Consider the following 14,869-nt stretch of genomic DNA (forward strand, 5'->3'; position numbering starts at 1 on the left):
GACTGAGGCTGCCGAGGGGGGAAAGGAAAGGGACTGAGGCTGCCGAGGGGGGAAAGGAAAGGGACTGAGGCTGCCGAGGGGGGAAAGGAAAGGGACTGAGGCTGCCGAGGGGGGAAAGGAAAGGGACTGAGGCTGCCGAGGGGGGAAAGGAAAGGGACTGAGGCTGCCGAGGGGGGAAAGGAAAGGGACTGAGGCTGCCGAGGGGGGAAAGGAAAGGGACTGAGGCTGCCGAGGGGAGAAAGGAAAGGGACTGAGGCTGCCGAGGGGGGAAAGGAAAGGGACTGAGGCTGCCGAGGGGAAAAAGGAAAGGGACTGAAGCTGCCGAGGGGAAAAAGGAAAGGGACCGAAGCTGCCGAGAGAGGAAAGGAAAGGGACCGAGGCTGCCGAGGGGGGAAAGGAAAGGGACCGAGGCTGCCGAGGGGGGAAAGGAAAGGGACCGAGGCTGCCGAGGGGGGAAAGGAAAGGGACTGAGGCTGCCGAGGGGGGAAAGGAAAGGGACCGAGGCTGCCGAGGGGAAAAAGGAAAGGGACCGAAGCTGCCGAGAGAGGAAAGGAAAGGGACCGAGGCTGCCGAGAGAGGAAAGGAAAGGGACCGAGGCTGCCGAGGGGGGAAAGGAAAGGGACCGAGGCTGCCGAGGGGGGAAAGGAAAGGGACCGAAGCTGCCGAGGGGGGAAAGGAAAGGGACTGAGGCTGCCGAGGGGGGAAAGGAAAGGGACTGAAGCTGCCGAGGGGGGAAAGGAAAGGGACTGAAGCTGCCGAGGGGGGAAAGGAAAAGGTCTGAGGCTGCTGAAGGGGAAGAGGAAAGGGACTGAGGCTGCCGAGGGGGGAAAGGAAAGGGACCGAGGCTGCCGAGAGAGGAAAGGAAAGGGACCGAGGCTGCCGAGGGGGGAAAGGAAAGGGACCGAGGCTGCCGAGGAGGGAAAGGAAAGGGACTGAGGCTGCCGAGGGGGGAAAGGAAAAGGTCTGAGGCTGCTGAAGGGGAAGAGGAAAGGGACTGAGGCTGCCGAGGGGGGAAAGGAAAGGGACTGAGGCTGCCGAGGGGGGAAAGGAAAGGGACTGAAGCTGCCGAGAGGGGAAAGGAAAGGGACCGAGGCTGCCGAGAGAGGAAAGGAAAGGGACCGAGGCTGCCGAGGGGGGAAAGGAAAGGGACCGAGGCTGCCGAGGGGGGAAAGGAAAGGGACCGAAGCTGCTGAGGGGAAAAAGGAAAGGGACCGAAGCTGCCGAGGGAGAAAAGGAAAGGGACTGAGGCTGCCGAGAGAGGAAAGGAAAGGGACCGAGGCTGCCGAGAGGGGAAAGGAAAGGGACCGAGGCTGCCGAGAGAGGAAAGGAAAGGGACCGAGGCTGCCGAGGGGGGAAAGGAAAGGGACCGAGGCTGCCGAGGGGGGAAAGGAAAGGGACTGAGGCTGCCGAGGGGGGAAAGGAAAGGGACTGAGGCTGCCGAGGGGAGAAAGGAAAGGGACTGAGGCTGCCGAGGGGGGAAAGGAAAGGGACTGAGGCTGCCGAGGGGGGAAAGGAAAGGGACTGAGGCTGCCGAGGGGGGAAAGGAAAGGGACTGAGGCTGCCGAGGGGGGAAAGGAAAGGGACTGAGGCTGCCGAGGGGGGAAAGGAAAGGGACTGAGGCTGCCGAGGGGGGAAAGGAAAGGGACTGAGGCTGCCGAGGGGGGAAAGGAAAGGGACTGAGGCTGCCGAGGGGGGAAAGGAAAGGGACCGAGGCTGCCGAGGGGGGAAAGGAAAGGGACCGAGGCTGCCGAGGGGAGAAAGGAAAGGGACCGAGGCTGCCGAGGGGGGAAAGGAAAGGGACCGAGGCTGCCGAGGGGGGAAAGGAAAGGGACCGAGGCTGCCGAGGGGGGAAGGAAAGGGACCGAGGCTGCCGAAGGGGGAAAGGAAAGGGACCGAAGCTGCCGAAGGGGGAAAGGAAAGGGACCGAAGCTGCCGAGGGGGAAAGGAGAAGGATTCAGGCTGCCAAGGGGGAAAAGGAAAGGGACTGAGGCTGCCGAGGGGGGAAAGGAAAGGGACTGATGCTGCCGAGGGGGGAAAGGAAAGGGACTGAGGCTGCCGAGGGGGGAAAGGAAAGGGACTGAGGCTGCCGAGGGGGGAAAGGAAAGGGACTGAGGCTGCCGAGGGGGGAAAGGAAAGGGACTGAGGCTGCCGAGGGGGGAAAGGAAAGGGACTGAGGCTGCCGAGGGGGGAAAGGAAAGGGACTGAGGCTGCCGAGGGGGGAAAGGAAAGGGACTGAGGCTGCCGAGGGGGGAAAGGAAAGGGACTGAGGCTGCCGAGGGGGGAAAGGAAAGGGACTGAGGCTGCCGAGGGGAGAAAGGAAAGGGACTGAGGCTGCCGAGGGGGGAAAGGAAAGGGACTGAGGCTGCCGAGGGGAAAAAGGAAAGGGACTGAAGCTGCCGAGGGGAAAAAGGAAAGGGACCGAAGCTGCCGAGAGAGGAAAGGAAAGGGACCGAGGCTGCCGAGGGGGGAAAGGAAAGGGACCGAGGCTGCCGAGGGGGGAAAGGAAAGGGACCGAGGCTGCCGAGGGGGGAAAGGAAAGGGACTGAGGCTGCCGAGGGGGGAAAGGAAAGGGACCGAGGCTGCCGAGGGGAAAAAGGAAAGGGACCGAAGCTGCCGAGAGAGGAAAGGAAAGGGACCGAGGCTGCCGAGAGAGGAAAGGAAAGGGACCGAGGCTGCCGAGGGGGGAAAGGAAAGGGACCGAGGCTGCCGAGGGGGGAAAGGAAAGGGACCGAAGCTGCCGAGGGGGGAAAGGAAAGGGACTGAGGCTGCCGAGGGGGGAAAGGAAAGGGACTGAAGCTGCCGAGGGGGGAAAGGAAAGGGACTGAAGCTGCCGAGGGGGGAAAGGAAAAGGTCTGAGGCTGCTGAAGGGGAAGAGGAAAGGGACTGAGGCTGCCGAGGGGGGAAAGGAAAGGGACCGAGGCTGCCGAGAGAGGAAAGGAAAGGGACCGAGGCTGCCGAGGGGGGAAAGGAAAGGGACCGAGGCTGCCGAGGAGGGAAAGGAAAGGGACTGAGGCTGCCGAGGGGGGAAAGGAAAAGGTCTGAGGCTGCTGAAGGGGAAGAGGAAAGGGACTGAGGCTGCCGAGGGGGGAAAGGAAAGGGACTGAGGCTGCCGAGGGGGGAAAGGAAAGGGACTGAAGCTGCCGAGAGGGGAAAGGAAAGGGACCGAGGCTGCCGAGAGAGGAAAGGAAAGGGACCGAGGCTGCCGAGGGGGGAAAGGAAAGGGACCGAGGCTGCCGAGGGGGGAAAGGAAAGGGACCGAAGCTGCTGAGGGGAAAAAGGAAAGGGACCGAAGCTGCCGAGGGAGAAAAGGAAAGGGACTGAGGCTGCCGAGAGAGGAAAGGAAAGGGACCGAGGCTGCCGAGAGGGGAAAGGAAAGGGACCGAGGCTGCCGAGAGAGGAAAGGAAAGGGACCGAGGCTGCCGAGGGGGGAAAGGAAAGGGACCGAGGCTGCCGAGGGGGGAAAGGAAAGGGACTGAGGCTGCCGAGGGGGGAAAGGAAAGGGACTGAGGCTGCCGAGGGGAGAAAGGAAAGGGACTGAGGCTGCCGAGGGGGGAAAGGAAAGGGACTGAGGCTGCCGAGGGGGGAAAGGAAAGGGACTGAGGCTGCCGAGGGGGGAAAGGAAAGGGACTGAGGCTGCCGAGGGGGGAAAGGAAAGGGACTGAGGCTGCCGAGGGGGGAAAGGAAAGGGACTGAGGCTGCCGAGGGGGGAAAGGAAAGGGACTGAGGCTGCCGAGGGGGGAAAGGAAAGGGACTGAGGCTGCCGAGGGGGGAAAGGAAAGGGACCGAGGCTGCCGAGGGGGGAAAGGAAAGGGACCGAGGCTGCCGAGGGGAGAAAGGAAAGGGACCGAGGCTGCCGAGGGGGGAAAGGAAAGGGACCGAGGCTGCCGAGGGGGGAAAGGAAAGGGACCGAGGCTGCCGAGGGGGGAAGGAAAGGGACCGAGGCTGCCGAAGGGGGAAAGGAAAGGGACCGAAGCTGCCGAAGGGGGAAAGGAAAGGGACCGAAGCTGCCGAGGGGGAAAGGAGAAGGATTCAGGCTGCCAAGGGGGAAAAGGAAAGGGACTGAGGCTGCCGAGGGGGGAAAGGAAAGGGACTGATGCTGCCGAGGGGGGAAAGGAAAGGGACTGAGGCTGCCGAGGGTGGAAAGGAAAGGGACTGAGGCTGCCGAGGGGGGAAAGGAAAAGGTCTGAGGCTACCGAGGGTGGAAAGTAAAGGGACTGAGGCTGCCAAGGGGGGAAGGAAAGGGACTGAGGCTGCCGAGGGGGGAAAGGAAAGGGACTGAGGCTGCCGAGGGGGGAAAGGAAAGGGACTGAGGCTGCCGAGGGTGGAAAGGAAAGGGACTGAGGCTGCCGAGGGGGGAAAGGAAAAGGTCTGAGGCTACCGAGGGTGGAAAGTAAAGGGACTGAGGCTGCCAAGGGGGGAAGGAAAGGGACTGAGGCTGCCAAGAGAAAAAAGGAAAGGGACTGAGGCTGCCAAGAGAAAAAAGGAAAGGGACTGAGGCTGCCGAGGGGGAAAGTAAAGGGACAGTCTGTTAGGAATGGTGGCATTTGAAGTCCAAAACACCTGGAGGGTCCAAGTTTGCCCCTGCTTGATATAAACCGTTACCTGAGGCAGATGAAAGATGGGGAATACGCCACTGTTGTTCCTTCCTTGCCTCCCATTCTTGTGCGATGTGCTCCTGAAACCCCTTTCCACCTCCTCCTCCTCCCTATCTGCCCAGGTACCCGTCCTCCGGCTACGACCAGGTGCATGCGCATGCCCACCTTTTCCCGGAGCAGCCTCGGGCCCCTCCCGGCTCCTACGGCCCATCCACTGGCGTGGGCTTCTCCCCCTCGCAGGCCATGAAAGTGCCGTCGATGGAGCCGTTTGTGGCCTTCCCCCAGAGCGGCCAGCCCCTCCCGCAGCAGCACTACGCCTCGGCCTTGCAGCAGGCCCTGCTCTCCCCAACGCCGCCGGACTACAGCCGGCACCAGCAGGTCCCGCACTTCCTGCAGGGCCTGCTCTCTCCCCGCCACTCGCTCACGGGCCACGGGGACCTGCGGCTGCCCCAGGCGGAGGTGGCGCAGATCCTCAAGCGGCGGCAGCAGCAGCAGCAACAACAACAGCAGCAGCAGGAGTTCCAGGAGCTGATCCGGCACATGAGCCACGGGGAGGGCGGGCACCACGCGGTCTCCAGCGTGGCCCAGAAACTGTCAGAGCGCCACTCCCTCTCACCTTACCAGAACACGGACTCGTATCACTCGCACCACGGACACCACCCCCAGCACCACCACACCAGCCCCCAGCACCTCCTGAAAGTGCGGGCGCATGACAGCCTCCAGGCGCAGGGGCCGGCCCACGTCTACGCCCCCTCGCCTGCCCTGCTCCACTCCGAGAGCATGGAGGAGGAGGAGGAGGAAGAGGAGGAGGAACAGGCCGTGGTGGACTGCTCCTGCGAGGGGGACAGGGACGGCTTTCCAGGTAGTAAGACCAAAGGTGGCCGCCATCACCAGCACCACCACCACCATCACCACCACCAAGAGCCCCAGCTGCTCCTGAGCGTGGGGGGTCCGGGGGACCTGGAGGCCTTTTATGGGACCGCTAAGCAGGAGCAGGAAATGGGGGGCCACCCGTACCGGCCCCAGCCCATGGCAACATCCGCCTTCAGCCGGAACGAGGCACCCTGCCGAGGTAAGAGAAGTGAGGGCGACGGGGCGGAATCGGAATGCGGTTTGGGGCCCTGTCTTTTTAGGCTTTGCCTCTCACCTGCAGAAAAGGTGGAGGAGATAACAACAACATAGTAGATCAGGGGTCCTCAAACTACGGCCCGGGGGCCGGATACGGCCCTCCTAGGTCATTTACCCAGCCCTCGCTTAGGGTCAACCTAAGTCTGAAATGACTTGAAAGCACAAAACAACAACCATCCTATCTCATCAGCCAAAAGCAGGCCCACACTTCCCATTGAAATACTAATAGTTTGTATTTGTTAAAGTTGTCCTTCATTTTAATTGTTGTATTGTTTTTAAGTGTTTTTTGTACTGTGAATAAAATATGTGCAGTGTGAAGAGGAATTCATTATAATCCGGCCCTCCAACAGTTTGAGGGACTGTGACCTGGCCCTCTGCTTAAAAAGTTTGAGGACCCCTGTAGTAGATCATTCAAGGAAGCAAAGTAAAGTTCTTAGAGCAACGATTCCCTCATTTTGGTCCTCAGTCTGTTTTGGACATTAAGCCCTGGAAACCCCAGCCACCTCGGCCAATACTGAGGGACTCCGGGAGCTGAAGTCCAACGCATCTGGGAGGCCAGAGTCTTGGGAAACCCTGTGGTAGGGGATTTTCATCGCGGAAGGAGAAAAGTTCCTTCGCATAACATCCGGTTCTAGGCTGGGCTTCACAAACTGCATACCCCTGTGTTCAGAGTTAGAGAACTGGGAGGCCTCCAAAGACAGTTTTCCCTTCCTGTTTCTCTGTTGAGCGAGTGGGCATATCAACAGAAGACCCTCCCCATGAATGCACAGCAGAGCAACCTATCAGCAGTATCGTGAGCCAGCGCCAGGAGCCCAAAGAGACCAAAACAGCAAAGACACACAGACCAATGTTCTCTCTTCCTTTGGAAGCTTTTCTTTGTAGTAAAATAATATGGTTGCACTATTTACAAGAACTAGGTTTCCATCACACAAATAAACATATAGTAGTTTTACACACAGCAGCCTTCACACTGGAGCTTTCTCACACGAGGCTTCTCTCACACTGAGGTGAGACAACACTAGCTTTGGCCCAATGACTTTAACAAGCTTCAGCCTACTCACTCTTTTCTTTGTAGTAAAATAATATGGTTGCACTATTTACAAGAACTAGGTTTCCATCACACAAATAAACAAAAACCCAGTAGCTTGACACACAGCAGCCTTCACACTGGAGCTTTCTCACACGAGGCTTCTCTCACACTGAGGTGAGACAACTCTAGCTTTGGCCAAGTGACTCTAACAGGCTTCGGCCTACTCACTCTTTTCTTTGTAGAAAATCATATGGTTGCACTGTTTACAAGAACTAGGTTTCCATCACACGAATAAACAAATATATAGTAGCTTTACATGCAGCAGCCTTCACACTGGAGCTTTCTCACACAAGGCTTCTCTCACACTGAGGTGAGACAACTCTAGCTTTGGCCCAGTGACTCTAACAGGCTTCGGCCTACTCACTCTTTTCTTTGTAGTAAAATAATATGGTTGCACTATTTACAAGAACTAGGTTTCCATCACACAAATAAACAAATATATAGTACACACAGCAGCCTTCACACTGGAGCTTTCTCACACATGACTTCTTTCACACTGAGGTTTACCTCACACTCCTCAGGATGACACTAGCTTTGGCCCACTAACTCTAATAGGCTACTAAAATAAGTTTTCCATAACACAAATAAGCAAATACATAGTAGCTTTACACACAACAGCCTTCACACTGGAGCTTTCTCACACGAGGCTTCTCTCACACTGAGGTGAGACAACACTAGTTTTGGCCTAATGACTCTAACAAGCTTCTGCCTACTCACTCTTTTCTTTGTAGTAAAATAATATGGTTGCACTATTTACAAGAACTAGGTTTCCATCACACAAATAAACAAAAACCCAGTAGCTTGACACACAGCAGCCTTCACACTGGAGCTTTCTCACACGAGGCTTCTCTCACACTGAGGTGAGACAACTCTAGCTTTGGCCAAGTGACTCTAACAGGCTTCGGCCTACTCACTCTTTTTTGTAGAAAATCATATGGTTGCACTGTTTACAAGAACTAGGTTTCCATCACACGAATAAACAAATATATAGTAGCTTTACACGCAGCAGCCTTCACACTGGATCTTTCTCACACGAGGCTTCTCTCACACTGAGGTGAGACAACTCTAGCTTTGGCCAAGTGAATCTAACAGGCTTCGGCCTACTCACTCTTTTCTTTGTAGTAAAATAATATGGTTGCACTATTTACAAGAACTAGGTTTCCATCACACAAATAAACAAAAACTGTGTGTAAAACAGTACTTTTACACACAGCAGCCTTCACACTGGAGCTTTCTCACATGGGGCTTCTCTCACACTGAAGTTTGCCTCATAATCCTCAGGATGATGCTAGCTTTGGCCCGCTGACTCTAACAGGCTTCAGCCTACTCACTCTTCCAGTGCTTGACTCACACTTTTGTAATCAAAAATGCCCAGTTAATTTTTAATATTTCTGACTTCTCCTTTTCTGTTGCGGGGTCACTATCAGCACAGGCTTCTGCCTGGAAGGACTTGTCCGAAGAAGGGAGGTGCTGTCCCGGGGGGGGGGGGGGGTACGGGACGTGTGGGGTGGGGCTGCCTCTGGGTCTGCTCCCCCATCTCCAGTGGCCTGAGGCTGTAAAAGGCCCGACGGAAAGGCGTCCTTTGCCCCTCTGACGAAGGCTGACCTTTGCCCGGACTCTGTCCAAAGGAGGAGCAACGCCCTTTTGGGGTGGCTCCTCTGCTTGCCAGCAAGATCTGGGGAGAAGGGGGAAAGGCTGGAGGGCAAAGACCAAGCTCCAGGCACTGCCTTCCTCCGTTCTGGGTGGAGACCCTCTTCTATGGGGTTGCAAAAGGGCGCTTGGTGCAGAGTGCGGGTCTCTGCTCGGGGATCATGGAAGTTGAAGTGGAGCTGGAGGAATCAGAGCTGGGAGGGACCCAAGTGCTCCAGAAAAGCCCCCCAAAAGAGGGGATATTGTGGGCTTTTCCCCAGCCAAGGCTTGCTTCTTTTGGGGAGGAGGGAACCCTCGCCTTGCCTGCCTGACCTGCCCCACTCTGGCTTTGTTTTCATGAGGAAGGACCAGCACATCTCACACCCTGACCCCAGGGCCTAAACCCGTGATGGTGAACCTATGACATGCGTGTCAGCACTGACACACATGGCTATTTTTGATGACACGCGGCCACAGAGAAGTACACCTTATAAGAGCCAATGTAATTCCATCCTTAAATGTGTAAAAGGCTCTACAAATTTTACATCTTCACGTTTCACTATTGTTCACTCCATAACTCAGCATGGAATATACATTTTTCTTATTTAAACTATAAATATTGCAAAATTACGTTTATTTTTTCTTGAAGTTGACACCCCACCCAAGTTATGGCCAGGTTTTTAGCAAAAAATGACACACCAAGCTCAAAAGGTTGCCCATCACTGGGCCCTAAACTTAGGTTAAGTTGAAACACTTCCATTTGCGGAGAGCAGGATGTGCAAGGATGGCAGTCCACCTCTGACTTCAAGCTTACAGTCTGTGGCTAGAATGGGTCAGCCCCACAGGTGGCATTTCCTGGAGGACTAAGGAGTCCCCAGTGGCACAGTGGGTTAAAGCACTGAGCTGCTGAGCTTGTTGACCGAAAAGTCGCAGGTTTCTCTTGTCAGCCCTAGCTTCTGCCAACCTAGCAGTTCGAAAGCATGCCAATGTGAGTAGATCAATAGGTACCACTCCAGCGAGAAGGTAAGGGCGCTCCATGCAGTCATGCCAGTGGCCACATGACCTTGGAGGTGTCTATGGACAACGCTGGCTCTTTGGCTTAGGAATGGAGATGAGCACCACACCCCAGAGTCAGACATGACTGGACTTAATGTCAGGGGACAACCTTTACCTAACCTTAAGAGGACTAAGGTCATAGAATCATAGAATAATAGGGTTGGAAGGACCTCTAAAGCCCACCTAGTCAAACCCAAGCCAACTAGCCCTGACAGGTGGCCATCCAGCCTCTGTTTAAAAGCTTCCAAGGAAGGAGGTTCCTCCACAGACAAGGAAAAAGAGGGAGGGTAGCAAGTGGCTTCCTTACCTTCCTCCTGCCTGGACCAGAAGGGTAAAGGGGTGCGTTGGTTGCCCAAGCAAGGTCTGATGCTCTTTCTCCTTCCTCCCTGCTCACCCCTGAAGACCCCATGGTGGCTGGTTGCATGGAGAGGCACTCCTCACCTCGGCAGGTGGAGATGGCCGACGCAGAGGGGCTGGGGCCTTATTCGGCCAGGGCCGTCCCCGGACCGCACCACAGAGCCCGCCCTCTGCAGAGACACCACACCATCCAGAGCAGCGAGGATGCCTACGTACGTGGCCGGGGTGGGCGGGCGGCTTCTCTTTCCTGGGGGTCTCATTGGTACAGCTGCGGTCTCTTAGGCTCCCAGCTTGACCCGCCGTTCCTTCCGCGCTCTCTCCATCTCTCACAGGTGCAACTGGACACCCTGCCGGGCATGAGCCTCATGGCGGGGAAGGTCCTCAGCTCCGCCCGCATGGCCGACGCCGTGCTCAGCCAGTCTTCCCTGATGGGCAGCCAGCCGCTCCACGACGGAGAAGGGGCAGGTGAGCACCGGGCACTTCCCTGGCTCCAGACCGGGGCGGGGGGCAAACCTGGACTGACCCACTGCCCACAGATGGGCTTCTCAACTTGAGAGACCTACATCAATACGCAGCCTTTATTGGCACATGACGATAAAATCACAACACAAGCATATACAGTTGCAGATAAAAAGGAAAGCATTAATATGACATTATTATTATTATTATTATTATTATTATTATTACTAGCTGTGCCCTGCCACGCGTTGCTGTGGCCTATAGTAAAACTTATCAAAGTTGAGGTAGATATCTGGACTATTATGAAAGAGAGGTCCCTACCTATTCCTTCCCCCTTTTCCTCCCCCTTTCTCTCCTTTCTTCCTTCTCTACTTCTTTCTTTCTTTCCTTCTTTCACTACTTGGTTTCATCCTTCTCTCTTTCCTTCATTCCCTCCCCCTTTCTTCCTTTGCCTTTCTTCCCTCCCTGTTTGCTTCCTTCTTTCACTTTTTATTTCCTTTTATTTCACCACCATCATAACAATAACAATAATGCAATGCATTGCCTCTGGGACCTGACACCTCTCCCATTCCCCCTAAAAGGGTCTCAGAGGAACAATAGCATCATCATAATCATAGAAATAACAACCTTTACCCGCCACGTGTTGCTGTGGCCAATCTTCCCTCTTTCTCTCCTTCTTTCCCTCCTTCCTTCCTTCCTTCCCATCTTTCCTTCTCCTCTTCTTTCTCTATCTCTTTCCTTCCTTCCCCCTTTTTCTTTCTTTTCTGCTGTCTCTCTTTTCTTTCCTTCCATCTTTCCTTTTCTTTCCTTTTCTTCTTCCTTCTTTCTTCTCTAACTTTCCTTCCTTCCCCCTTTTTCTTTACCTCCCTTTCTCTTTCTTCCTTCTTTCCTTCCTTCCTGTCTTTCCTGGATTTTGACAGGGCGGGAAGGGGCGGGGTGGGGTTTGGAGGTGGCGTGAAGTAAAAGGAGGTAAGATTGGGGCGGGGGAGTGATGGAGCGTGGGGTTGCGTGTGTGTGTGCGGCGGGGGGAGTGATGGAGCATGGGGTTGTGTGTGTGCGTGCGGCAGGGGGTGTGTGTGCGGGAAGCCGCGGCAGGGCTTGGAGTGGGCATGGCTTCCGCAGAGGGAATGTTGGCCGGAAGACTGTGTGCGCGCGCCAGGGAACTTGAGGCTGGGCACCAATGCGCATGCTCAGTTGTTTTGCCGTTTTGTGAGTGTGTTGTTGTGTTGTTTTTCATTTTGAGTAGATATGTTTGTACCTTGTGGGTTGTTTTATGGGCATGGGAATTTTGGTTAAGTTTCGTTGGGGTTTTTTGAGTTTTGTTGTTTTGCCATTTGTGAGTGTGTTGTTGTGTTGTTTTTCATTTTGAGTAGATATGTTTGTACCTTGTGGGTTGTTTTATGGGCATGGGAATTTTGGTTAAGTTTCGTTGGGGTTTTTTGAGTTTTGTTGTTTTGCCGTTTTGTGAGTGTGTTGTTGTGTTGTTTTTCATTTTGAGTAGATATGTTTGTACCTTGTGGGTTGTGTTATGGGCATGGGAATTTTGGTTAAGTTTCGTTGGGGTTTTTTGAGTTTTGTTGTTTTGCCGTTTTGTGAGTGTGTTGTTGTGTTGTTTTTCATTTTGAGTAGATATGTTTGTACCTTGTGGGTTGTGTTATGGGCATGGGAATTTTGGTTAAGTTTCGTTGGTTTTTTTTGAGTTTTGTTGTTTTGCCGTTTTGTGAGTGTGTTGTTGTGTTGTTTTTCATTTTGAGTAGATATGTTTGTACCTTGTGGGTTGTGTTATGGGCATGGGAATTTTGGTTAAGTTTCGTTGGGGTTTTTTGAGTTTTGTTGTTTTGCCGTTTTGTGAGTGTGTTGTTGTGTTGTTTTTCATTTTGAGTAGATATGTTTGTACCTTGTGGGTTGTGTTATGGGCATGGCAATTTTGGTACAGTTTCGTTGGGGGGTTGTGGAGTTTTGCTGTCCGGTTGAACCAACCTAACAGATTTATATATATAGATTATTATTATTATAGGCTGCGTGAGGAGTGCAGACTGTAGAGCGCTCCTGCAGTTAGTTTTATTTCTATTTTATTGTTTTTATTTCTATTATTATTATTATTATTATTATTATTATTATTATTTATGTCCCGCTTTTTGCCCAGGCCCAGTATAAACACATCTAACTTGGTTGTTGTAGGTTTTTTCGGGCTATATGGCCATGTTCTAGAGGCATTCTCTCCTGACGTTTCGCCTGCATCTATGGCAAGCAACCTCACTACCTCTGAGGATGCTTGCCATAGATGCAGGCGAAACGTCAGGAGAGAATGCCTCTAGAAAATGGCCATATAGCCCGAAAAAACCTACAACAACCCAGTGATTCCGGTCATGAAAGCCTTTGACAATACATCTAACTTGGTCCTGTAACTCGAATCCGTGGTCTGCTCCTTGTGGCACATGCTGGAGCCTCAGTCTAGAGCGGAGCTGCCTTGGCGCTGAGCCCGGCCGTGCTCTGAGCGCCTCTCTTCCTTTGCAGACGGCGAGGAACATTTGGAAGGAGAGGAGCACCTGGCCCTGGGGGAGAGCAGCCAGCACCTGAACGCCTCTTGCTACCCCTCCACCTGCATCACGGACGTCCTGCTGAGCTACAAGCACCCGGAGGTGCCCTTTGGCATGGAGCAAGCCGGGGTCTAGAGAGGCGGCAGGCTACAGTAGGTATTGTGGGACCCATGGAGGGGCGCATGGGCTGCCTGATCCTTTCAGAGCTAGCTGCAGAAGGGGGCATGAACAGAAACTGGGAGGCAGCGGGTGTTAGGAATGCTAGGAGTTGAAGTCCAAAACACCTGAATGGCCCAACTTGGTGACCCAGCACCAGGAGCCTGTTGCAATCCAGAGCAGGGAACGAGGCCCTCAGATAACTATCCACCACACTTGGCTGTGAAAAACAATCCTTTTTTATTGAAGAAAAATGGTTACAAAATAAAGGTAAAATGCAAGTCAAAAGCCACAGCAAAATCAGCAAACATGAATTTAAATGGACAAAGCAAAACCCAAAGCCTCACTGGGAAAATACTGGAACCTGTTAGCAATCCACTAACCGTACTTGATATCCTAGAAATCTTTCAAGACCATGGCCAGGGAACCGGGAGAACTGCCAAGGTCTTCATCAATTCTGAAACGATGCCTGAACTGAGACAATCAGCTCGGCGTATTGCAATTAAAACTCAAGAATGGGTTCCGTGAACCGCCCTTCTGTTTTGAAGCCAATGTTTTTAATTCTTGAATTCGGGAGGATCGACGCAAACTGAGTGATTTACTTCTGTCTTCCCAAATTTGGCCCCTTCTGTTGTCATTACAGTTACCAGGTGCAGAAGGGAGGGAAAGGTCAAGGTCTCCCTCTGACACATTCTCATGAACACTGGTACTTTCATTTTCCAAATCTACAGAAGTTCCTTCCTCACTAATTTCAGGAACATTGGCATTTTCCAAACCTACAGCAGTTCCTTCCTCACTAATTTCAGGAGCATTGGCATCAAAAGGTACATTTCCATCAGCATCAGTAAATATACTTTCATTAGCATCAGGAGGAACAAACAGAGAATCAGGTTCAAGTTCAAACTCAGACTGAACCCCAACAGAGCCCAAAGTGATAAAAAGAACACACAGACTAATGGTACTTCTTTGTAGTAGAATAATATGGTTGCATTATTTACAAGAACAAGGTTTCTATAACACAAATCAAGTTCTTTATATTTCCTTCTTTGCTTCCACGCTGGGCTTTTTCTCACCAAACCTCCCCTCACAATGAACTTATACTGGAGCTTCACACAGTAGCTTTTTACACACGACAACCTTCACACTGGAGCTTCACACAGTAGCTTTACACATGAGGTCTTCAACCTGGGGCTTCTCTCACTGAAGTTTCTCACACCAGGCCTTCTCACACTCTGAGGCCTTCTCACAGGCTAAGGCCTTCCTCACACAGAGGCTTCTCTCACAGTGCCTCACTGCCTCCATACATTAGAGCAATGTCGGAGTTGTGACCTTTTGTAAAGGCACTCAAGACTTGGCTGTTTGGTTGTGCATTTAAGTAATCAGATCTAATTTGCCAAATAGTCACTGTCGAATGTTTTTATGTTGAATGTTTTTATATTGTGTAAATGCTATTTTAGACTGCAAGTCGCTCGGAGCACCTTGAGGGAGAGCGACTCATTAAGAAGTGAAGTGAAGTGAAGAAGCCTAAGGCCTACCTCAACACAGTGAGGCCTTCTCTCAGACTAAGGCCTTTCTCCCACTGAGGTTTACCTCAGAGTGGCGGCCACAGACACACCTGCTTATATAAAACTGCAGCTTTTGCTGAGTCATTGCATCCATTTAACACTTTCAGTGCTTGACTCACATGTTTGTTATTAAAAATACCTCATTAATTTTTAATATTTCTGACAGATGCCATGTCAAAATGACAAGAGTACAGGGTCAGGGTCAGGGTCAACCACAAGCAGTCGCCAAGGTCACAGTCCAGTAGTCAAAATACCAAGAGTTCAGTTTTCAGGGTTTGTAAGTCAAAGGCCAGG

At 53.1% G+C, this 14,869-nt stretch overlaps 1 protein-coding gene across 2 annotated transcripts in view; it reads left to right on the forward strand.

The window, feature by feature from the left end:
- The window catches only part of SIK3 (SIK family kinase 3), a 128,997-nt gene that overhangs the window by 111,487 nt on the left and 2,641 nt on the right, over positions 1 to 14,869 (forward strand). For both annotated transcript variants that reach the window (XM_060786977.2, XM_060786978.2), the window contains 4 exons: positions 4,718 to 5,667; positions 9,901 to 10,067; positions 10,188 to 10,320; positions 12,832 to 13,006. In XM_060786977.2, the coding sequence (XP_060642960.2) occupies positions 4,718 to 5,667; positions 9,901 to 10,067; positions 10,188 to 10,320; positions 12,832 to 12,989 (1,408 nt within the window). In that variant the 3' untranslated portion in view covers positions 12,990 to 13,006. The remainder of the gene's footprint in view (positions 1 to 4,717; positions 5,668 to 9,900; positions 10,068 to 10,187; positions 10,321 to 12,831; positions 13,007 to 14,869) is intronic.

This window comes from Anolis sagrei, chromosome 7 (assembly GCF_037176765.1).
Source record: "Anolis sagrei isolate rAnoSag1 chromosome 7, rAnoSag1.mat, whole genome shotgun sequence".
NCBI lineage: Eukaryota > Metazoa > Chordata > Lepidosauria > Squamata > Dactyloidae > Anolis > Anolis sagrei.